We start from the raw sequence: 25,087 nt of genomic DNA on the forward strand, positions 1-25,087 counted from the left end.
GGCAGGGGTGCCAGAGACATGATGCTGTGCTTGATTCTGAGTCACGTGATGCTGGCCATTTAAGGTGCTTGGTCACATGATTATAGTTAAGTTGCCGTCTGTCAGGTTTCTCCACTGTAAAGTCAGTTTTACCTTTTGTGTTTTTATTTATATTTGGGGGACATAATGTAATAGGACACTAGTATCCTGTTGTTATTACATTCTCACATCTCTATTCTCATTGAGTGTGCCAGCCTAAGTCAACCACTAATGGTTGCCACATGCATATTGTCTATCTTTATCCTGTCTTAGAGTTATTAATTTGCAAGCAATGCTTACACCATTAGAAGGAGCACTCTTCCCCTCCCTTTCTTTCTCCTTCTGTGTGAATTCACTGAAATTTTTTTATCTTAATGGATTGTAAACTTTTACTCTATTTTAATGTTTAGATTTTTTCAGGTTTGATCAGTGGGAGTTCATTCATGTTAGTGCCTTTGGTCTTTTGACATATTCATGTTCTTTTTGTTTGTGTGTACATGAAGTACTGGGGATTGAACTCAGGACCTTGCACATGTTAGGCAAGAATGCTGCCTCAGAGCTATGGCCACTGTTCTTTTGGTATGTTCCTAAGAACATACAAAAGCTAAGAATTTCCTTTTCTTTTCTTTTTTTTTTTGTTTTTGAACACATGAAGATTTACCAGGCTTATTTTTTTTTTTTTTTTTGTTGTGTGCTCTGAATCAGCCATTTCTCCGAAGAGCTTCTTAGTGATTTCCATTTGGTGGAGGATGGCATTTAAAATCCATATCTGAGCACATTATTTTCGTTCTGTTGAGGTGTCGTTGTGCATAAACCTCCCAGCAGACAGAACTAGGAAATGAATGCATGTTTCTCTGTATGCACACACATAAACATCTTTAATGATCTCTTTCTCTCTGTTTCATATTTATTTTGAGAGAGTTGTCATTCTGTAGCTCAGGCTTGCCTGGAACTAGGAATGTAGCACAGGATGGCCTGGAACTTGCAGAGTCTCCTACCACTGCTTCACAAGGGCTGGGATTATAGGCATGTACCACCATTCCTGGCTGTATATGAATGTATTTGAAATTAGGTCACTTACTAATTATTTCAGTCCAACACCTTATAGTTCTTTTAGCCTTCCCCCTCCATGTTTTGAAATCCTCCTTCAGACAGTGAGACATCTCACTCCAGTTCTTCTGGATATATTTATTCATCTGCTCCATCAGTTAAACAGATTGTTAACTGTCATCACTCCTGACTACTCAGGCTGTTTCTTCCGTCTGTCATGCTGTTCTTCCTCTCACCAGCTCCATTTCATTGGCGGCTAGGGAATATTGCCACCTACACCTGCACTTCCCCACCATACCATTTCTTTGGATACCAGGCACTTTACTGCAGATGACTATGCATAAAACCCCCCAGCCTCGTTGCTAGGCTGTCTTAGAAGCTGGCTTCTTGGTGTTGGGGAGCCTAGGGAAGAAAGGAAGAATGGGATGAAAGGTCAGAAGCCAGATTATGGATATATATGTTTTGAGTAGGAAGCTCATAGGATCTGGAAGTAGATCTAGTACAGAGAGCATGGGAAAGGAGTAAACAGTGATTCTAGGGCTTTTGGCTTGAGCCACTAGGAGAACTGAATGACACTAAGTGACAATTAGAAACAATAGAAGGTTTGGTAGAAGTAATGAGAGCTCATTTTGGAGTGTGCTAAATTGGAGGTACCTTTCAAAAAATCACGAGGAGATGTAAGCACAGTGTGTTACCCATGCTTCTGGACATTATCCGCTGGAGATACATATTTGGGAATGCCTGGCATAGAGATGTATTTAAAGCCATGAGTTCATTGGAGTTTCAAAGAGAGAACATTTGATAGAAAAATTTATGCTGAGCCCAGAGGCAGTTTCCGGTTAGAGAGATGGGGAAACGTTAAGGTAGGTGGGAGGAAGATCAGGTGAATGCAGTGTTTTGGAAGCTAAGCGAAGAAAATGTTTCAATTAATAGGAAAGGGTTAAACTTTGCTCAGATGCCTCTTGGTTGGTCAGGAGTGGCAAAGACTGTGAATTTACCACTGAATTTAGTAGTATGGAGGTCACTGGTGACATTAATGACTGTTGTATATGGAGTGGGGTGCCTGACTGGAGTAGGTTTAAGAAGGAATGGGAAGAAATGAGAGGCAGCAAATGTAGAAAACTTGGAAGACTTTTAGCTTAAGACACATCCTCACAGCCTTCTATGTGCATGATTTTTGGCTCTGGAGCTGAGTTTAAAGTAGCTTTTTTGGACAACTGTGTGGATAGCCTGGCGTTATTAGAGCTGTACGTTACTGCTGTGCTCTGTGTAGTTAGTGAAATATTTCTGTCATTGGTCAGTGACTTCGCTACTGTGCTGTTGTTCTGTTGCACCATGGCCAAGGCAACATAAAAGGAATCATTTAATTGGGGGCTTGCTTACAGTTTCAGAGGCGTAGTCCATGGCTCTCATGGTGGGAGCACGGCTCAGGCATGGCACTGGAGCAGTAGTTAGGAGCGGATCCTGATCTGCAGGCAGCCGGCAGAGGGAGTGAGACTGGGTCTGGCAGGGGCTTTTGAAACCTCAAATCTGACCCGAGTGACACACCTCCAACAAGGCCACACCTCTTAGTCCTTCCTGAACAGTTCGCCAGTTGGGGACTAAGTGTTCAAATGTTCCAGCCTATGGGTGCCACTCAGATTCACATAATCACAAACGGATAAGTGGACTGGCGGGGGAGCTGATGGAAATCACTGCAGGAGTTTTAGTACAGAGGAGGACCTGGAGCTGAGAAACTCTTTCTAGAGAGTTCTGAAAGTGTTGGGGAAGGGAAACTTTACAGAGTCTATGGAAGTATTGGGCCGTGTCAGCATCTTGACTGTCTTCTAAATTTTCTTTTAAATGTGGATTATTGAAGAATCTCTTCTTATCCATGTTTTCCTTGGTTTATAAGGAAACCTCACTAGGAATTAGAATATACTTCAATTTACTGAAATTTAGGCTTGTCTTTTATTTTCTATATAGACATTTTTGTGTGTGCTTAATCCCATGTGTATGTGCATGTGAGTGTGTGTGTGTGTGTGTGTGTGTGTGTGTGTGTGTGTGTATGTTGGGTGTCTTCTTCAGTCATTTCCACCTTATTTTTTTTTTCAATTTAATTTTATTGTGTGTGTGTGTGTTGGGGTGAGGGTGGGCATGCCTCAGTGTGTGTGGAGTTCTCCTTCCACCCTTACGTGGCTTCTGGGGCTCGAACTCAGGTCGTCAGCTTGTGCAGCAAATGCCTTTACTGCCTGCCGAGCCGTCTTACCAGGCTTCTACTTTTTGTTTTTTGTTTTTGAGACAGAGTCCCTTATTGAACCTGGAGTTCACTGATTTGGCTAGCAAGCTCTAGGGGGTCCACTTTTCTTTGCCTCCCCAATGCTGGGATTACAGATGTGTACAGCCGTACCCAGCTTTTGGCCTATGTTCTGGGGAGCCATGTCCTCATGATGTTTACATTGCTTGAGCTTGTCAGCAACAGCAGTGCCTCACGGAAAACTGATAGATCTGCCACTGAGTGCAGAGCTTGTCCCCGCTGTCAGCTTCGTGAGTGACCGTGGCTTTTCTTTTTCCTTCTTTATTCAAGAGTCCACCTTGTTTGCTGAGCTTGGCTATTTCACAGATACTGATGAGGTGCAGTTCGATGCAGCAAATGAAACTTACGTAAGTACTTACTGGAGGAGAAATAGTGAATAACTTGATGTTTCATCTGTACTGTTATTAATGCATGAGAGCTTCAGGACAGTAGGTTTAGGCCGAGAGCTAAATGCCATCATTAATCAGGAATGTCAGTAGCCCTTTTGTAGTCAGTAAATATAGAAGTACAAAGTTGCATGGGTGTTGCTTTGAGAAGACTTGTGTCCTTAGCATATGTGTGGTCTTAGGGGTCGGTGACCTTGGGAAAGTCATTTTTTTTCTTTTCTTTTTTTTTTCTTTTCTTTCTCTTCTCTTCTCTTCTCTTTTCTTCTCTTCTTTTCTTTTCTTTCTTTCTTGGCTTCACTCTGTAGTCTTGGCTGGTCTGGGACTTACTACGTAGCTTGGCTGGCTTGCAGTTCCTAGCAGTCCTCTCCTCTTGCCTCAGCCTTCTGAGTGCTGGGATTCTAGGCCTGAACCACCACGCCAAGTCCTATTTTTGATTTTTACAGATACTTTGCGGCTTGTATGAATAATAGTATTAAGAGGCTGTTGGGCGGTGGTGGTGCACGCCCTTAATCCCAGCACTCAGAAGGTAGAGCCAGGTGAATCTCTATGAGTTCGAGGCCAGCCTGGTCTACAGAGCGAGATCCAGGACAGGCACCAAAATTACACAGAGAAACCCTGCCTTGAAAAACTTAAAAAAAAAAAAAAAAAAAAGCATGTGTGAGTCATGGATCTAGTCAAGCTTACCAACTTCCTTCTTAAGAACTCTGAAAATTAGTCATATCCTTATCTTTTTGATTGGTCAGAGAACTATATAAAAACTGTTACTGTAGGCCTGGAAAGATGGCTTAGTGGTTAAGAGCACTGGTTGCTCTTTCAGAGGACTCTGGTTCAATTCCAAGCACCTACATGGCTGCTAACAACTGTCTATAACTCTAGTTCCAGGGGATCTGGATTCTGCAGGCACTGCACATACATGCTGCTCAGACATACATGCAGGCAAAACACATCTACATGAAATAAAAAATAAATAATTAAAAAAACTTATGGTAATACTTTGAGCCATCAAAATGGCTTAGTTTTGTTTTTTCTTCTTTTTTTGATAGCTGGTTGCTTATAGAATTCTGAACTTTGCCTTATTCTTTAATGCCTTTACCTGCTGAGCTGTCTTAATTGGCTTTAAAAATGGTTTCTGGGTTTGTTTGTTGAATTCATAAAGATTTTAGAAGTTTGAGAACCACAGACCTGGAGGGGGAAAAAGAACATTATCTTATAGTACTTACCCTCTGTATGACTCCTGCATTGTTTTTGGCTCTGTCTGTATTCTTTCTTTTATAGGGAGACGATATGGATAGCTATTTGTTTGGACTTGTTTTTCTAAGTAGCAAAAAGGGAAGACTTCTCTCTTGTTGGGTCTGGACCTCTCTATGCCAAAAGACTCATTTTGTGAGTCTTGAATGGTCTGTTTCCACAGTAAATCTCACTAATCTTTTAGTTATTGAGTCTGTTTCCTCTTCCAGCTCTTATTGTCCTTCAGCAAACCAGAATGGCTGTATCTCTGGATTCTCTCAAATGTATTTGCAGTATGAAGTGGTTAGCTTAAATTTTTTCTATTAGATTGCCTAGTAGCAGTTATATTATCTATGATAAACTGTGCCTGACAGTTTTATTCCAAGGTGTGTGTATTTTATTCTAATCATTTGCTGATTTGACATCTCCAGGAAAATAATTTTGATCATCTTAATTTTGATTTGGATTTGATGCCTTGGGAGTCAGACATTTGGAGCTCCAGCAGTCACTTCTGCTCAGGTAACGATGTGCTTTACCCTTAAACGCTCTAGCCAGACTCTTGTTAGAGTTTGGTGGTTCTTGGAATTAAGTGGGTCAGAAAATCCTGGCCAACAGTGTTTATGAAATGGGAAGGATGAGGCTAGGGTTACCAGAAGTTAGGAGCCTGATAGTGGGGTTCCCTGCATTTGATGTACATTCTTCTGAGGAGGGGGCACCACTTGGCTAATGCTATATTTTTAAGGCGATTAACATTTTGTAATGACAACAGAGAGAACATTGTGTTTGTCTTCTATGTTGGTTACCTAGTGTGTAATGGTAAACTTTTAACAGTCTGTTATTTAGAGGAGGCCAATATGCCATAAAATCCTTGTTATTAGAACAGAGAGTTCAACTACAGTTTTACAGCAGTTTACTTTGGATTTTAATGTTCAATTTAATTTTTAAAAATTTAAATTTAAAATTTATGCATGTGAGTGTTTTGCCTTTATGTATGTCCGTGCACTGCTTATGTGCCTGGTGCCCAAAGGAAAAAAAAAAAAAGCTGTCTGATCCCCTGGAACTAGAGATATGTGGGTGCTGGGAATTGAACCTGGGTCTTTGAGAAGATTAGATGACAGTTCTTTTCTTTTTAATTAGTCAGTTCTTAACTGCTAATCCATCTCTCTAGCCCTAATGCTCAGTTTTGTTTTTTGTTTTTCTTTGAATAAAACTTACAATGGATAATGTGATTACACGAGAGAGTCCTTGCAGAGGTTTCATTTTCCATGGCTTTATGTAGCTTCTCAGCCACTCAGGTTTTGTTCTACAGCTTTGTGATTTAAGACCCATGAGCCACCCTGCTATAGGATAAAAATTAGATTTTTTTTCCTTTGAAAGAAAATAACATTCTCATAACTTACAGCTTTTTCTTACTAATACATCTTACCTTCTTTGTCAATAGATATAAGAGTTATTCCCTTTAATTTATTAGATTTTCCCTGGTATGTGTGTGAGTATGGTGTATGTGTGTAGTACATACATGTGTGCGTAGAGGCTAGAGGAACTGGGTCCTCTCCTCTCACTTAGAAACTTTTTTTAGGTTTATTTATTTTTTATTTTTGTGTATGAATGTTTTGTTTGCATGTGTGTTTGTGTGCCATGTGAGTGCCTGGTGCCTTTGGAGGTAAGAAGAGGACATCAGCTGCCCTGGTACTGGAATTATGGATAGTTGTGAGCTGCCATGTGGGTGCCGGGAATCAAACCCAGGTCCTCTGTTAGGACAGCAAGTGTTCATAACTGCTGTGTCTTCTCTCTAGTTCCCTCTGTCGCTTTCTGAGTCATTTCTTTGAGACGGGGACGCTCCCTGAACCCAGAGCTCATGTTTGTTTGTGAGACTGGCAGCTAGTAGCATAGATTTTGTTGTTGTTTTGTTTGCTTTTTGAGACAGGGATTCTGTGTGTTAACAGTCTTAGCTGTCCTAGAACTCACTCTGTAGACCAGACTGGCCTCAACTCACAGAGATCCACCTGCTTTTGCCTCTGAATGCTGGGATTAAAGGCAGGCGCCACCACATGTGCTGATATATATATATTTTTGGTTTTTCAAGACAGGGTTTCTCTGTGTAGCTTTGTGCCTTTCCTGGAACTCACTCTGTAGCCCAGGCTGGCCTTGAACTCACAGAGATCCGCCTGCCTCTGCCTCCCGAGTGCTGGGATTAAAGGCGTGCACCACCACCACCTGGCGCCGGTGCTGATATTTTTAAGGAACTTGATAAGGATGGAATAGGTTGTTACTGATAGGGCAAAGCTGATAAGAGATATTGAAAAAATGTTTCTCCTGTCTTCCAGTGTGTTTCCTTCTCATGTGCCCGATTTATATTGTCTAAAAGGAAGCTGGCTTAGAAATATATCAATAATTAGCCTCACAGATGATAGGAATTGAGATAGAGTACATATATAACCAGCACATTTCCCCTGTTAAATTCCTTCCTATCTCTACCCTTCCTATTTACCTTCATTTTATGTACTTATTCTCTCATAGAATATGGGGTAGGTACATGAGTGTTCTCCAGTCCAAGTTCCTGATCCATAGGTCCTGGGGACCTAATAAGGTGGTTATTTTTAGCTTCTTAGATTCAGTTACACAGCAGTAATTAGGAAACTGGCTTGGGATGTAGCTCAGTGGTGAAGTGTTTACCTAGAATGCACAGAGCCTGGCATTTGACATTCAGCACCCCAAAACAACAGCAACAACCAGCCAACCAACCAATCAACCAGACAAACAAAAGCCAAAAATGTAGAGAGAACATTGACCTTGTGACTTCCATATTCTATGATGGGAGGCAGGAATTGAGCTAGGTCAATAAGTCCATAAAGTGAAGGTGAATAGATAGGTAGGATTTGAATAGGAGAATGCTGGTTATTCGTGTTTGTTTTCTTTTTCTGGTATCTGGTATACTATTGAAGACACAGAGAAGTTTATAGAGTAGAAGAATGTTTCACCTATTCTTGTTCCTCAGCCAAAAAAGGAAGTAACAGCTGTGTACCCAGTTTTGTTTTTTAGCTCTCTTAAGAGTTAGGGCAGATGCAGCTTCCTCCAGGAATAGAGGTATACCCTGTTTTCTGATCTTGAGTTTGTCATTGAAATGACACATTTTTGTGACTCTCCCCTCACGACTGATTGAATTTTAAGAGACCACTTTACTTTCTTTTTTATACTCATTATTCTGAATTTGTATGGATTTGTGTGTCAAGCCTTTTCTCTATGTCTTTCAGTTAAAGACATTAAGGCAGAACCCCAGCCTCTTTCTCCAGCTTCCTCAAGTTGTTCAGTCTCATCTCCTCGGTCCGTAGACTCCTGTTCTTCAACTCAGCATGTTCCTGTAAGTGGCTAGACTTCGTAATGAAGTGGGTTATAATGCGATCGGAAGGTGGGTGGGGAGGCAGTTGACGTTCATTAAGTGTTCTGAGAAACTGAGACTTGACGAGGGACTTGTGGGAGTGAGAAGGCTGCTGCTACCTTCAGGGTTGGCTCACAGCCCTTTGCTCTTGCTTCCCTAATCTAAAAGTCTTCGCTTACTGGTTTCTTTTCTTCCCGCACCTCTCTCTCCTCTCTATTAGAGTAGACGTTCTTTAAGGACATGGAAGAATGTAAGATTTATGACTCCTGGCTCACAGGATCTGGGATATGATCTGTTTAGTTCAGGAACTCCTACCATTGTCCTTAGAATGAGCTAAGACTTTCGCAGAAGTCTGGTAGACACACTAGCTGAAGTGTGTCTGTCTCAGCTTTGAGGTCAAGAAAATGAAGTACCTGATTAAATAATGAGAATGGTAAAACATAAGAAAAAAGTCAAATTAATAGTTCATGTGTTTTATCTGGTGTAAATTGAGGCATCTTCATTCTATATTTATCAGCTACTAAATCTTGATTGTATTGTGTGTGTGTGTGTGTGTGTGTGTGTGTGTGTGTGTGTGTGTACACGTTCATACGACAGCCTTCAGGAGTTGGTTCTTTCCTTCTCCTATGTCGGGGATCAGACTGAGTTTCTCAGGCCTGCACAGCAAGCATTTTTACCTGCTGAATCATCATTTCTCCAGCCCCTTTTTCACTTAATATTTTTAAGATTAGAGTTTTTTTTTTTTTTTTTAAACCGTTTCCAGGCCATCATCATTTGACCTTAGGATAAAAGCCATTAGAATTTTAACTGGCGGTCGGTCAGCCTGCCAACACTCCAGACCTTTCTTAGAATCATCTTCAAAGATGAATCCTTTAAAATTACAAAATTGACTATGTTCTTTACCTTAAAACCTTTTAATAACTTCCAGACGCTTAAAGTATGGAATCCAAATTCTCTGTGTGCTGAGTCCGTCAAGATCTGCAGCCCTGTGCTAGGCACTTCGCAACACTGGTCTGAGTTCTTACAGTTTTAGGGCGTTTAAAAACCCGAGACAGCATCTGACCATGTCATCTAACATAAGCTGTGTTGGTCACTTCCCTAGTTGCTGTGACAGAGCAGTGACACAACCTTCGGAGAGAAAGGTTTATTTTGGCTCACAGTCTGTCATGGAAGGAGAGGTTTGGCCACAGGAGAGGGAGGCTACCGGTCACATCGTGTCCACAGTCAGAAAGAAGACGGTGAATGCTCCCGCTCCGCTTGTTTTCTCTGTGTGTGAAGCCTGAGACCCCAGCCGATGGAAATGTGCTGGCCACATCTAGGGTGGGTCCTCCCGCCTCAATCTAATCGAGAAACTCCCTCACGGATATGCCCAGAGATTTGTTTTCAAGGTGATTCTAGATCCTGTCCAGTTAACAATCAATATAAACTACCACAGTAGTCAAAGTGGCTTCAAACGTGTGGTCCTGCTGCCTCAGCATCCCAAGTGCCAGGGTCACAGGTTCTTTTAAAGGTAGAGTCTTACTGTGCTGCCCAGGTTGGATTCAGTGCAGGTCATGACACTGTGTCTGGCCTGGGTTGTTTCTTTTCTTTTCTTTTTGTGTTTTGTTTTTGAGGCAGGGTTTCACTATGTAGCCCTGGCTGGCCTAGAATTCATTATGGAGATCAGGCTGGTCTTGAACTTGTGGAAATTCTTCTGCCTCAGCCTTCTGAGTGCTATGATGAAAGATGTATGCAAGGATACCCAGCCTGGTTTTCTATTGCTTATTATTTATATAGAATATAAATCTATCTTATAGATTATAAATATTTATAAATTATGTAAAATATAAATATATATATATTTTATAAATAAAAATATATTTAGTATTATGGTTACTACTAGTACTGCTATTATTATTATTGCCACTCTTCCTCATCCTCATCTTTTTGTCTGCCTTCTATTCTCTTTCTCCTTTCCTTCTGTTCTTCCTCCTTCTGTGACTCAAAAAGTTTTTATCACTCAGACATTCTCTTATGTTTATTTATTTATTATTATTATTTTGTTTTTGTTTTTTGAGACAAGGTTTCTCTGTGTTGCCCTGGCTGTCTTAGAACTCACTATGGACCAGGATGGCCTCCCCAGTGCTGGGGTTAAAGGTGTGTGCCACCACCTCCCAGCTATGTTTTGATTCTTTTTCTCTTCTTACATTGCCTTTTCATTTGGAGTAACCTTAAATTTTCAAGTATTTTGCAGAGATTTTTGTCTGAGCCATTTGAGAGGCAGTTGCCCACTGATGGACTGAACTCCAAATACTATAATGTCTATGTCCTATGAACAAGAATATTTTTTATTTAACAATACAGCCATCAAAACAAGGAACTAAACATTGATACATAATAATAAGTTCATATGCAGCCCCCCATTTAGATTGGTCAGATGCCCCAGTACTGTCCTTTAGACCAGCAAAAGCACCCAGTTACGTTGTTTGTGGTTGTTTAATGTTTTAATTTTCGTTATTCTGGAACAATTCTTCTTGACCTTTGTGCTTTAATGACCTGACACTTGACTTACCGGGTGTTTCCTCAGAATTGGATTCAGATTTTGTATCTGGCAGGAATGTCACAGAAGTGATTCTGTGTCTACCTTTTGTTTGTTTTTGTTTTGTCTTTTGAGATCTTACAGAGTTCAAGCTGGCTTAAAGTTGCTACATAGTGGAAGATGACCTTCACCTCCTGATTCCCTGCCTCCACCTTCCACCAGCCGAGGTTATAGGTACAAGTCACCCACATTCTACTTTATCATTCATTTTTGATGATAAAACTTGAGTTTGGTGACATAATTTCAGCTTGTCCTGTTCATGGTGATGTTCACCTCAGTCAGCTGACAGCATCTGCTCTGAAGTTACTCTTTGTTGGGGTGCACTCTGTAGCGCAGGCTGGTTGAAGAAAGAAGGCACTCCGCTCTGTGGCAGTAGGAATCCTCTTCTGATGGATTGAACCCCGAAAAGCCATACCATGGCGTATTTATTGAAAGTTACACACAGTATTTCCTCATACCAAGGTCCCTAATCTTAATTCACATGTCTTACTGAAGGAGAGCATCACATGCCTCCATGACTCTAGGCCTTTGTTATGTATGGTGTGCAATACACAATAATACAAGAGCCTCAGGTGTGCCTGAGTCATGGGATGGCTGCAAAGCCCCTTCAGCAAAAGAATTCTGCAGATCATGGGAAACAGTCACTGTTTTCCACAAGGATTTGTCAAAGTCCAAGTACTTTTAAAAAACAGCTGTTCGTTCTAATACCCTCATACAGCGATTCTCCTAAGTCCCTGCAACGACTCTTTCTCCCTTTGCGAGTTGCCATTATTTTATGAAAAAGGTACTTTAAAATTATGAAAAAGTCCTGTTGTTAAAAAATGAACATTTATATTTTTATTTTGTATGTGTGTATGATGTATGGGGTATTCATGGGTCACAGGAGTGTGTGGAGGTCAGACTCTTGGCCATGTGGGTTCTGGGACTGAACTCAGCGCCCTTACTTCATATTGCTCACTTACCTGTTAATATTAGTGTGGACTCATGGTTTCCCGTTTCGTCTAGATTATAACCATTGCTGTGATTATCTATTCGACCCTTGTATTGCCTTGTATTTAGCCAGTAGGAGTCCCTTCCCCTTGCTCCTGTGATCTTTTACTGTTTCCATCGGGTTCAGCCATCTTACGGGAAGGCTTTCTCTTGGGCCTTGTCTCACCCTTGCCCTGACTTCTCAGATCACAGGGTTCCCTGGGTAAATGCTTTCCCTCTGGTGCTCTGATAAGTCCCCCAGGCATGGATGGTGAGCCTGCAGCCCCATCTAGTGGCTAATGGTTAAATTATTCCAGAAGGAATATTTTCTATGTGAGTGTTGATACAAAGTTTTATTTTTAATATATAGAACTCAGATTAATTTGAAATTGCCATAGTATGTGCTGCAAGATACAGGCTCAATTTTATGTTTCTCCAAATTATTATCAAAAGGTTTATTCCAATATCATTTATTAAAAGTTTATTTTTTTCCTCACTGATTTCAGTTACAGGCATACATTTTAAAGTTATATAAGTGGTATTATATTGGATCTCCTATTTAAATATTTATTATGATTAATTTATATTTTGAGTTTTGAGACAGAATCTTGCTTCGCAGTTAAGGCTAGCCTTGAACTCAATGACCCTCTACCTTAGCCACTTGAACGATGAGGTTATATAAGGATATACCACAGTCGTGGCTTCCATTTACTTTTAAAGGTTGACTGATACTGCTCTGTATACATCAAATCCATTGCATCTAACTGTATTTCGATAAGCATTCACTGTATTTTACCCATACCGTGAAGAATATTGTAAAAAATATTCTCTTGTGACCTGTGGGAGAATCCCTTTGGGAGGTGTGTCCAAGAATAGAAGAAGTGGGTGGCGGGCTACAGAGACTCAATTTGGTGTGCTTCCTCAGCTCTCCAGAGTTGCTGTAGGCACTCGGCAGGTTCATCGGCAGTCTTCGGGGCCTTGGAGCTTTTCTGCTGTGCTTGACGTTATCGGTTTTCTAGTGTTTGCCCGCTGGCAAGTCTTTTTGTTGTTTAGTTTTCATTTCTTTGATTACGGTTGTTTGTTTTCAAACTGTCTCTACATTTTCATTGTGTTTTTTGATCTCCTATAAATTGTTTATTCTTGTCCTTTGATAGTTTTTCTGTGGATTTTGTGTTAGTTTCAAGAATCAGATGTGTGGTTAAGATACTAAACTCTGTGTTCTGTGGCTCCTGTATGTGTGTTGGTGTGCAAGGAGGCTGGTTCCTCAGGAGTACCTCACCCATGTGAGACGGCCTCACTCCTCTTGAGCTAACTGATGAGGCAGCTGACTGACCAGAGAGCCCCAGGGATCCTTCTGTCTGCACCTTCCCAGCCCCGGGATTAGAAGTGTGAGAGGGCAAGCACTTTAGTGAGCCATCTCCCCAGCTCTCAAGTTTCAAACTCTTGAGGGCTTTAGGCATTAGTAATCTCACTTCCCTATTGACTACCAACTTTGTAGTCTTGATTAAATAGAAATTCTTAATTTTCAATCCCTCCCCCCATACCTCCCATCTCTTTCCTTCTTGGCTTAATTTGAAGGTTTTTTTTAAAGATTTATTTTTTTAGATAATTTTATTTTATATGTATAAGTGTTTTGCCTACATGTATGTATGTGTGCCATGTGTATGCCTAGTGTCTGCAGAGGTCAGAAGAGGGTGTCAGATACCGCAGAACTGGAGTTACAGATGGTTGTAAGCCACCATGTGGATGCTGCAAGAATAACAAATGAATAAAAGAAATGGGAAAGTGTATTAATCGTAGCTCTAGCCTTGTGATGATAAGTAAACGTTTGTATGACTAAGAACCAGGGAAGATCCAAAGTTTGTGAGAACAAGTGGAGAAACATGAACGATTTCTGTTTACCACACGAGTGCAGCGCACAGATGCTGCATTTCGGTTACGTCCTTGAGGCTGATGAGTGTTGATTTGTCATAGTCTCTTAACACTGTATCTTATCTTTGCATTTAGTTGTCTTGCAGCACTCCTCTGTTTACATATGGTCTTGTTCTCTTTCTAAGTAATTTGTTTCTCAAAGATTGTACTCTTGGGCATTAATTTGTTTGTGTTTTGCTGCAGGAGGAGTTGGATTTGTTTTCCAGCTCCCAGTCTCCCCTTTCCTTATATGGTGAAAGCTGTCATAGCCCCTCCTTAGTAGAGCCGCTGAAGGAAGACAAGCCCGTCATCAGTCCTGGAAACAAAACTGGTATCTGTCTCCCAATTTCTGTTATTTCTATTTTAGACAACTTAGGTTCCATTTTTAAGAGTCAAATATTGAATTAGACATATATTTATTAAGCTGGCTTGTAATTTTATTGTAACATTTTATTTTATGTGTATGGGTGTTTTATCTGCATTTATGTCTGTGAAACAAGTGCATTCCTCCTTCCTCCAGAGGCCAAAAGAGGGCTTCAAATCCCCTGGAACTGGAATTATAGACAGTTGTAGACTGTTCCAGAATTCAGGTCTTCTTGAAGAGCAACCAATACTCTTAAGTGCTGAGCCCTCTCTCCAGTCCCTAAATTAGTATATATTATTTTGTTGCTGTTCTGAATGATTACTGTGAAGAGGACAAGGGGAAAAAAACATTTATGATAGTCCTTGTCTTCATAGGTGAAAAATTCTTAAAAAAGACGTAAATTCTGTCATCTTCAGGAGAGGCTGCAAAGGCCCAGGTAGACACTGAATGTGAGAGATGATGACTCTTACCTCATTAAAGTCTGTAGGCAGACTTTTCTGTCCCTCTAGCTGCTCCGTAAGTAATCACACAGAGACTTAATATTAATTATAAATGCTCAGCTGATAGCTTAGCTGTGCTTTTTATCTAGTTCTTATAACATTAACCCATTTCTATTAATCTATGTGCTTCCCTGAGGCTTGTTTTCCTCATGTACATACTTCCCATCCTGCTTGCTCTGTGTCTCATGGCGTCTCCTCAGATTCCTCCTCCTTCCCAGCATTCTTAGTCTGGTTCTCCCGCCTTATCCTGCCTAGCTATCAGCCAGTCAGTTTTTTATTAACAACAAGAGCAACACATCTTCATAGTGTACAAAAGGGTTATTCCACAGCAAAAGTCTCGACTTTATTTAGTAATTTTAGCATTATCCTTACCAGTTCATAGTCCCCTTCCTGAAACTGCAGAAAGGATGATCCCAGACTGAGGACTTTTCTTCAGTCCATTCATTTAAAGAGTAGCTGGATTTACACTCACTGATGATTGTTACTAGAAGTCAAGATAATACATAGAGGAAGGTATATATGTAATATCATATGTTTTCTTAACTTTCTTGAGATTGATTTGAAGTTTTGTTTTTTCTCCAGAACATGGACTGACTCCAAAGAAAAAAAATCAGATGAATTCAAAACCTTCAGTTCAGCCCAAGCCTTTATTACTTCCAGCAGCACCCAAGACTCAAACAAATGCCAGTGTTCCAGCAAAAACCATCATTATTCAGACACTACCAGCCCTTATGCCACTGGCAAAGCAGCAGTCAATTATCAGTATACAGCCCGCACCCACTAAAGGTACCTGTGTAGACTGTGATGCTCTAGGTTTATTGGAAAGCAATAAGGCTTCTATCACATGATTTATTTTAATTTGGGTTACAATTTTTGAGATGTACCATTGTGTCAGGAAATTTCCATGGTTCTGAGGATTTTGCAGAGATGATTAATGTGGTTCCTGTCCTTGTAGAGACAGAGCTCTACAGATAAATTATATCTGTTGCCTCTTGTTTTCTTACAGCTTTTATTGTGATAATATCTATTTTAATAATAGTGTGTATTTAAGGCACCATTATTTTGTTGTTGTTGATTTCTTTTTTTCTTTCTTTTTTGAAGCAGAGTCTCATTATGTACCCTTAACTGGCCTGAAACTCTATAAGTAGAGCAGGCTGACCTCAAATCAACAGAGATCTACCTGCTTCTGCCTCCTGAGTGCTGGGACTAAAGGTGTGCACCACACCTGACTGAGGAGGCTTTTGATATTATGAAACCACTTACAATGAAGAAGAAAATTAGACTTTTTTTGTATTGCCACTTTATTCTGAGATTATTGTGGCTATGACCTTTTCGTTTTGTTTTGTTTTTAAGGAGTGGTTAGGATTTAAAATAATAAGGACCATTTCAAATCAAGTATGTGTTGAGCAATAAATCTGGCTCTGAATTTCTGAGGAGACTGTGTGGTTTGGTAAGCAGGGCACTGAACTAGGTTTTAGAAGACCTGACTGCTGCCAACTAGCTCAGAATTGGTGTTTTTCCATATTTTACCCACCAGATGGCATCATGTGCTTGTGAGTCTACAAGGAAGTTCACTATTGAAAGAAGTTCAGGTCTGAGGCTTTGGTAATCTTGAGATATGGGACATTTCTTAGGTAGCTTAGTCCTCACTGTACTTACATTGATCTCTGTACACATGGTTATGAGAAAATTCATGCAGTATTCATTTCTCAGGATTGAATTTATTGGCACCAATTAGCACTAGGAGTTAATAGGGCATGCGTAAGTAAACATCGGTGTCACATTTACTTTTATGGCTGTATTTGCATTTATGAATTGTTAGCTCATTTCTCTGGAGCATGGTTTCAATGGTGGAGGCTTCATAAATTTGATCTTGTGTATTGACCTTGTCTCTTAAATGACCATGGGCAATAGGACATTAATAAAAAGAACTAAGCAAAAAGAATACCCAATAAAAAAACAAAACTAATAGCAAAATAGTTTGAAATGCCTTTCTCCATTTAGGATCAACACTATTTTTTTTTTTTTAAATAGGAAAAATAGCAAACCTATGGGATATGTGTTCTTGTGATGTGTAAGTGGGTGTTAAGGGTTCATAAACTCTTGGAAAGAAGGTGAAAGATTTAGTGTGCATTCATATGTGGAGTTTTAGAAATAGTACTTAAAATTTTTTACTAAGATTGAAAGGATTTGTGTCTTTCCAAAGGCTAAGAATTTTAAGTTCATGAAGAACCTCATTATAGTTCCCATAGCTATTAAAACACATGTATAAAAAGTCCAAGTCTGACATTAACCTGGCAGGAGGGAATATCCTCAAGAGTTTGCTTTAATTGCTGGCTCTGTTTGAGTGGTAGGAGAGCTCTTTTTGTTTGTTTTTCAAGACAGGGTTTCTCTGTGCAGTCCTGGCTATACTGTCCTGGAACTCACTCTGTAGATCAGGCTGGCCCCAAACCCAGAGATCCATCTGCCTCTGCCTCCCGAGAGCCAGTATTAAAGGTGTGTGCCACCACCACTGACTGAGATCTTTACTTATAGCAAAAGACAGATTATTCTTTTCCAAGCATTTTATCAGTTCCAGAGATTAAAATCATACATTCTGAACTTCAGTGATTTCACATGATCTGAAGACTGTATTTTTGATGAGCAGTGCCAATAAATTGTTTGTTTTTATAATATAATCTATGGATTTTGGTATTAGTATTATAACTTTCAGATTAAATGTCTTTTATACATTGTTGTTATTATTATCAATCTTAAATTTGAGAATGGAATGAGAGGAAGAAAGGGCTGGATAACGACTCAATCAGTAAAATGCTTGCCACTTAAGCTTGGAGACATGAGTTCAGACGCCTAGCACCCACATAAAACGTTGGATGCTCTAGTGCCTGTCTGGAGATAGGTAGATCGCTAGAGGTCACCAAGCAGCCTGTCTAGCTCACTGATAAGCTCCAGTTTCAGGGAGAGACCTGTCTCAAAAATAAGATGGAGAGTCACTGAAGAAGACACCCGACATCTGTCTCTGGCCTCAACACACATGTGCACACACGTGAAAACATACATGCATATACCACATGGGCAAAAAAGAAAAATGACAACTATGTAATACTTACAGGTTTAAGTTCAAATTCTCTAGTATGGGGTTAAAGTGATTTGCAATTTGGTTCCAATTTAGTTTTCTAACTTCACAGTATAAGATCATTATTTTCTATAGACTTTCACTAATCTAACTAACCTGGCATTGTCTATTGAATTCTGCCAACCTGAATTATTTTTCTACATAGTTTTGCTTCTTTGTCTTCTGTGCCCTGTAAGAGTGTTGTAAGTAGTGCAGTTGGAAGATGATTAAAGCCAAGACTATCTGAAAGTGGAGAACCAGGAGGGAAGTAAGCTGTTACACAGCCTGGCATTGTAAGGGTGGGGTTGATGGTCCAGTGTGTGTGGGAGGAGTCATGAAGGACAAAGAGGAAAGTCTCTGGGTGACTTCTATGTTCCTGTCTTAGACCTTTTTGGTGATACTGCAAATCACTGAAATTAGGGGTACACCTAGAAGAGGGGATGCCAGAGTGAAGCCAAGTTGGCTGCCTGGCCAAGTCTTAGTAATTAATTATAATATTTCTTCTAAAAACATGCTGAAATGTAATCAGTTTTAGTCTCAGAATTCTGCCTTTTAATTTGAGATTTAAATTTGTATAAATAATTACATAGCAATTGTGAGAACTAATGAGTTGCTAATACATGGAAGCTACTATTAAACAGAAAGTGTCAATAATGAATGTATGCTAAGCTGTTGTTATGTGCCAGACATTTTCTTTTTTCTTTCTTTCTTTCTTTTTTTTTTTTAAAGATTTATTTATTATGTATACAGTGTTCTGTCTGCATGTATGCATGCAGGCCAGAAGAGGGCACCAGATCTCATTTCAGATGGTTGTGAGCTACCATGTGGTTGCTGGGAATTGAACTCAGGACCTCTGGAAGAACAGCTAGTGCTCTTAACCGTTGAGCCATCTCTCCAGCCCCCTTTTCTTTTTTCTTATTAAAATATTTTATTTATTTTATGTAGCTAGAGTTTTCCTGCCTGGCCCACAGTCAGGACAAATCTCTCTCACCTGCCAGTCCCACAGCCTCTCAGACCCGACCAAGTAAACACAGAGACTTATATTGGTTACAAACTGTATGGCTGTAGCAGGCTTCTTGCTAACTGTTCTTACAGCTTAAATTAATCCATTTCCATTAATCTATACCTTGCCACATGGCTCGTGGGCTTACCGGCATCTTCACAAGCTGTTTCTCATCGTGGCGGCTGGCAGTGTCTCTCTGACTCAGCCTTCCACTTCCCAGCTTTATTCTGCTCCTTGTCCCGCCTATACTTCCTGCCTAGCCAATGGCCAATCAGTGTTTTATTTATTGACCAATCAGCAACACATTTGCCATACAGAACATCCCACAGCAATTTTATATCCCAACCACAGTTCCCCTCCCTCCTCTCTTCCCATTCCCTCCCCGAACCTCCCTTCTGACTCCTCAAACCCCCGCCCCCGTAACTATTTCTCCTGCGTCTCCATTCAGAAAATTAAGGCCTCCCATGGGAGTCAACAAAGCATTGGGCATATCAATTTGAGGCAGTACCAAGCTCCTCCATTTTGTATCAAGGCTGAGTGAGGATCCTATCATAGGGAATAGGTTCTAAAAAGCCAGCTTATGCACCAGGGACAGGTCCTTGTCCTACTGCTAGGGCCCCCACAAACAGACCAAGCTTCACAACTGTCACCCACATGCAGAGGTCCTAGGTTGGTCCCATGCAGGCTTCCTAGCTGTCGGTCTAGAGTCTGTGAGCTCCCACAAGCTTGTATCAGCTGTCTCTGTGGGTTTCCCCAGCCAGCCATTCTTCTAAGTGCTTAAATGCATTATCTTATTTAATGGTTACATATCTCTCAGGATAGGTATCAATATTCTCATTTTATTAATGAGAAAACTTGGAACAAAGAAATATTTGACCAAGTTGACACAAGTGTGTTATTTAAAACAAAGTAGGTATTCCATAAATGTTTGATATGCGGTTTGAAATCTTTGAAGAAAGTTAAAAAGAAAGAACTGACCATCAAAATTAGTGATCATATATAGACACATTCAGCATTGAATCCAGCTGTCTTCCATTAAGGGGATTTGCGTGTAATGCTAGAGAGGATTTTGAGTATGCCAAGATGGATAAACAACCCTTTGGTGTGTTCTGTTTTATGTGTTTCCACACCAGGAACAGTAGTGACTATGTTCAGCTGCTGACTACTGAAGGCCCCAAACAGTCCTTTGCATTGTAGTCTGTGGCCTGGTCAGCACTTAGCAAATAACTATGAGCATCTTTTGTGTTTGAACATCATAATAGAAATTTAGTGGTTCTCGCCATTCTGCTTGAACTTGAACATGCCTAAAATATTTAGAGGAGCCTTGATTTAGATAAAGCTAAGACCGTTGGAAATTTTAGAGTGTAAGAGCTTGAAATGCAGTGTGGAATAAGGGAGGCACAGTGGCCTGGTAGGACATGAGCCGTATTTGGTGTACAGACTGTCTTGGTAATCCTCCCTCTCCCCAAGATGCAAATCTCTTGGCTGGGGAATAGGGACAGTGAGACAGTGGACAGTAAGACTGGATTGTTTTTCTTTCCTTTTTGCCTTCTTCCTGCCTTCCTGCCTGTCTTCCTTCCTGCCTGTCTGTCTTCCTGCCTGCCTGTCTGTCTTCCTGTCTTCCTTCTTTTCTTTCTTTTTTAGTAATGGAAATTGAACCCTGGGCCCTGTTCATACTTGGCAAGTGGTACCACTGAACTCTATACATCCCCAGCCTTCTTTTAACTTTCTATTTTGAGACAGAGTTTCCTTAAGTTGCTTAGGCTGACGTTTTAATTCCTTCTGTAGCCTTAGCTGGCCTTGGACTTGTGATCCTTTTACCGGGGCCTTCTTAGTAACTGGGATTATAGGCCTATACTGCCAGGCCCAGTTTGGATTATTTTTAAAAATTAGTTTTAAGGAATATTACAGACATTCACGAGAGTTATTTACCAGTGCTTTAAATCTGCACCTGGGTCTACAGATCTGATCCTTTCTTTGAAGTAATTGTACATGATTATTATCTCCTCTGTGGAATAGACTCAAGTTTGGAACAATGCTTAGAGGGGAAGGTTTTCTTTTTCTTCTTTTTTTGTAATCACAATTTTAAGCTTAGAAGGTATGGGACGTTGTTTCTGAGAATGTTGTTCTCTTCTCCAAGTATTGGTTTATGTCAGTGGTTCTGTATGGTGGGGTGATGGGGTTGGATAGGAAAGCAGTGGTCTTATGGCATTTTGCAAGGCATCCTCAAATCTCAATTTGTTGCAAGCTGTTACTGTAGATCAAATAATTTATTTCACTTACTGTTATACAATTATTTTCAAAAAATTTATGGCTATATCTATTGTTAATAAACTACAAATTCATTTTTTTTATTTTTACTTTTTTTCTGTTTTTGTTTTGAGATGGCATCTTAATACTTAGTCCAAGACTGGTCTTGAACCAAAAATCAATCTCTGTCTCCCAAGTGCTTGGATTTATAACCATACATTACTATGCCCAATACAAATTCATAGCTAAATTCTTAATAATCTTTTCTCATTATGCATTTTCACAGTCCGTAGAAACTGACAAACACCGTGGTTATCTTGTATGGCCGAGCTGTCTCTTTGATGTTCAAGAAGAGTACTTTTGGACATGGTGATGTGTACCTGTAATTCCAACACTTGGGAGGGTGAAGCTAGAGGATTGTGAATTAAGGTTAGCCTGGGCTACATATCAGGTTGCAGGCTAGCTTCGAGCTACATAGTGAGATCCTGTCTCAAAAACCCCAGGGCTTAGTGGTTAGAAGGCCTGCCTGGCTTGTGCAAGACCCTGGGTTCAAACTCTAGTGCCCCGAGAAGTGAGTATATTCAGTTAGAAATCCTTTGCTTCAGTTTTTACATTATAGTAAGTATATCTTTTTAATGTCAGATTGACTTAATGTCTTATTCAGTGTTGTTAAAAATTCAATCTTTGTTTATACATTATTTATATATTACTTTTTTTGTGTGTTTCTGGCCTAAGCTTATATTTATATAACTGCCTTTAACCCATTTCTCCATTTTATGTGAATTTATTTTATAACAGAAGTCAGTTTAGGGGAAAAAACGAGGAGATAAACATATTTGGCCCCAGTAAATTGTATGTATTTCAAATTTATGAAATTAATTTTAAATTTTCTTACAAACTTAATACTTGTGTTAATAACTGAATTGGGAAAAAATTGTAACATTTGAAATCTACTTCTGGTCTGCTTTTTGAGGTCACTGAAACAAAGAATTTTATAAATGTGATTTTTTTTTTTTTTTAGCTAAGACAGATGTTCTCAACAAACAGGTGTTCTGAAACTATTTTCATTTTCAGTTTTTCCCAACCCTTTGAAATATGAAGCTAAGCTTTATAAGTCATTTTAAACTGCCTGAACATAAAATGTCTGTTTTTCCTTGAAGAAGAGTTATAAATTTATATTGTATAAAAAAGTTTCTGGTTATAATAGTACCTTTATACAGCTAGATAAAGCCAAACTACGCGGATATTAGGCAAGGCTTTCAATACCTTATAAAATTGTAAAGGAAGGAAACAGGCAGGTACAGTTTTAATAGATGAGTATTAGGAGTTGTACGTGCTTTCCTGAGGGTAGTGATATTAGTTCTCCTCAGAGTGCTACTTTAAGATAATGGCACCTGCAAAGAACAGGAAAAGATTTGAAGATCACTGTTTTGGCAGGGATCAGAAAAGTTGGTATTATTTATAGATAGTCATTGTGCTTGTTAAATAAATTTTCATCTCATTTGGTTTCATTTTTTTTTTTTTTTTGCATTTCTGGTCACTTGACTCTTTCCTACATATTTGTATATGTATGTATTTGTAAATCTTAATTTAAAGGATTTATTGTTTAAAATAAGAAAAATTCATATAGAACTAATAAACTTCAGAGGCTAATACTTGGAAAATGTAGATATGACAACAAATTTTTAATGTATTGTTGTTATATTAAAAAAGATAAAAATGAACTACTGCCTGGTTTGTTCATGTCTCTAGTGAGTATTTTTGCTCCCCCCCTCCCCCAAACTGGGAATTAAACCTAGAGCCTTGTGCATGCTAGGCAAGCCCTCTACCACTGAGCTACAGCCCCAGTCCTCTATTTACTTTGTGAGATGAGGGTCTGAACGGACTTCTGATTCTCCTACTTCAGCCTTCATGGTGGCTATAATTACAGGTCTGCATCATCAGGCCTGGCTTTAAAAACGTTTTCAAATTTAAATTGTGTGTGTGTGCGCGCGCGCGCGCAAATATTTGAAGAAGCCAGAAGATGGCATCAAAACTCCTGGAGTTGGAGTTGTAAGTTGTAGTAGTAAGCCACTCAACATGGGCACTGGAAATCCAATCCAGGCTCTCTTGAAGAGCAGTAGGCACTCTTAACCACTGAGCCATCTCTCCTGGCCTCCTTAATTTTATCAGTTGAGTCTTGCTGTGCCATCCAAACTATCCACAGGTTTCTGGGCTTGAGTGGTTCCTCAGTCTCAGCCTCTCAGCTACTTGGACTATAGGTGTATACCATAGGTAGATACCATATCTGATTGAAAACAGATTGTTAATGATAACTCAAAGAGGATGAACTTAGTTGGTCCCATTAAAAACACAACAGCAGAGTGCCCCATAGTGTATGTTGTTATTGGTAATGTCTTATTTAATGGTATGAAGTTCTCCAGGACTAGTCTGTCTGTCTGTCTGTCAGAGAGGTCTGAATGTTAAACTGCTCCCTGACACAATAGCTATGCACCACATGATTCCCTTTCTTTTTTTTTAAACCCAGGTCAGACTGTTCTGCTCTCTCAGCCCACTGTGGTTCAACTTCAGGCCCCTGGAGTGCTGCCTTCTGCTCAGCCAGTTCTTGCTGTCGCTGGAGGAGCCACCCAGCTACCTAACCATGTGGTGAATGTGATGCCAGCCCCTGTGGTGAATAGTTCAGTGAATGGAAAACTTTCCATGACTAAACCTGTCCTACAAAGTACCACAAGAAGTATGGGTTCAGATGTAAGTACTTTTTAAATGCCTGATTTTAAAGACAAACAATTCCTTTTGCTTTTGTTTTGTTTTGTTTTTTTGTCTTTTTTTAAGTTTGTTTTACTGAATGAAAGAAAAGACTGCCAGAATTGCACATTTGGTGTTTGATGGAAAAGATTTTGATGAAGAGTGAAGTATACATACCTCTGTATTCTTTACTTTGTCTTTAGATCCTTTTCATCCTGGTCCTCAAGTCCCAACCGAATCATCCACTAATATTTTGTAGATTCTTTCATAACTCCTGCTTGAAATTGTTTATAGCGATTCCCCTGATGAGAGTCTGTAGACTTTTTAGGCAGGTTTTATATTTAGCTCTCTCTTGACTTATTTTTATATTTATTTCTTTTTATTTTGTGTGTGTGTGTGTGTGTGTGTGTGTATGTGAGTGTGTGTGATGGTATGTATGTGAAAGTCAGAGACCAGCTTGGTGGGAGTGAGTCCCCCTTCCACCATGTGGGTCCCAGGAATTGAACCCAGGTTTCTAGGCTTGATGGGAAGGGCCTTAACCTGCCGAGCCATCTTGCCCACCCTTCTCTTGATTTTCTGAAGCATTTTCAGCACTCCATGACTCTTAAGAAAAAGAATTCTGTCTCTTTGTGGTTATTCGGAACTTTACTATCTTTGTAAACCCTGAAAGTTTCTGATATTGTATGGATTTCTTATTATAAATGACACTTTCCTAAGGCCAGTTACAGCATCTGCCAGCTAACGCTTGCTTTCTTTCAATGTCACTGATACCTCTTGCTGTATATTCAGAGGAATTGAGCATCAGAGTCTTTTTTTTGAGACTGGGTCTTTCTACATAGCCCTGGAACTCACTATGTAGTCTAGGCTGGCCTTGAACTCAGAGACTCACGTGCCTCTGCCTCCTTCCTGAGTGCTGAGATTAAAGGCATGTGCCACCATGCCATGCTCAGACTGCTTTCTGCTGTCTACTAGAATTTATTTAAGCAGCATGGCAGTGACTGACCATTTATCTGTGAATGTACTTTTTTCTGTTGTGTAAGTATAGCTGTAATCTCAGCTGACAATATTGTGAATATTTGTAGCAAAGCATATATAGTGAGTAGAATATCTGTGGTTTAGAACAAGAGTCCCTTGGTTTATACTGATATGGAGAACAGTGCATATCAAGATATGGAGCAGGAAAATTAGTTTCGTATGGAGAGAGAGAGAGAGAGAGAGAGAGAGAGAGAGAGAGAGAGAGAGAGAGGAAGAAGAAGAAGAAGAAGAGGAGGAGGAGGAGGAGAGAAAAGAGAGAAA

The 25,087-nt window shown here is 39.9% G+C and overlaps 1 protein-coding gene across 2 annotated transcripts in view; it reads left to right on the forward strand.

Annotated features, from left to right (window-relative positions):
• The window catches only part of Atf6 (activating transcription factor 6), a 169,386-nt gene that overhangs the window by 9,707 nt on the left and 134,592 nt on the right, over window positions 1-25,087 (forward strand). For both annotated transcript variants that reach the window (XM_059280171.1, XM_059280170.1), the window contains exons 3-8: window positions 3,635-3,711; window positions 5,409-5,496; window positions 8,232-8,338; window positions 14,019-14,145; window positions 15,261-15,464; window positions 23,574-23,794. In XM_059280171.1, the coding sequence (XP_059136154.1) occupies window positions 3,635-3,711; window positions 5,409-5,496; window positions 8,232-8,338; window positions 14,019-14,145; window positions 15,261-15,464; window positions 23,574-23,794 (824 nt within the window). The remainder of the gene's footprint in view (window positions 1-3,634; window positions 3,712-5,408; window positions 5,497-8,231; window positions 8,339-14,018; window positions 14,146-15,260; window positions 15,465-23,573; window positions 23,795-25,087) is intronic.

This window comes from Peromyscus eremicus, chromosome 15 (genome assembly GCF_949786415.1).
Source record: "Peromyscus eremicus chromosome 15, PerEre_H2_v1, whole genome shotgun sequence".
In the NCBI taxonomy this organism is placed as follows: domain Eukaryota; kingdom Metazoa; phylum Chordata; class Mammalia; order Rodentia; family Cricetidae; genus Peromyscus; species Peromyscus eremicus.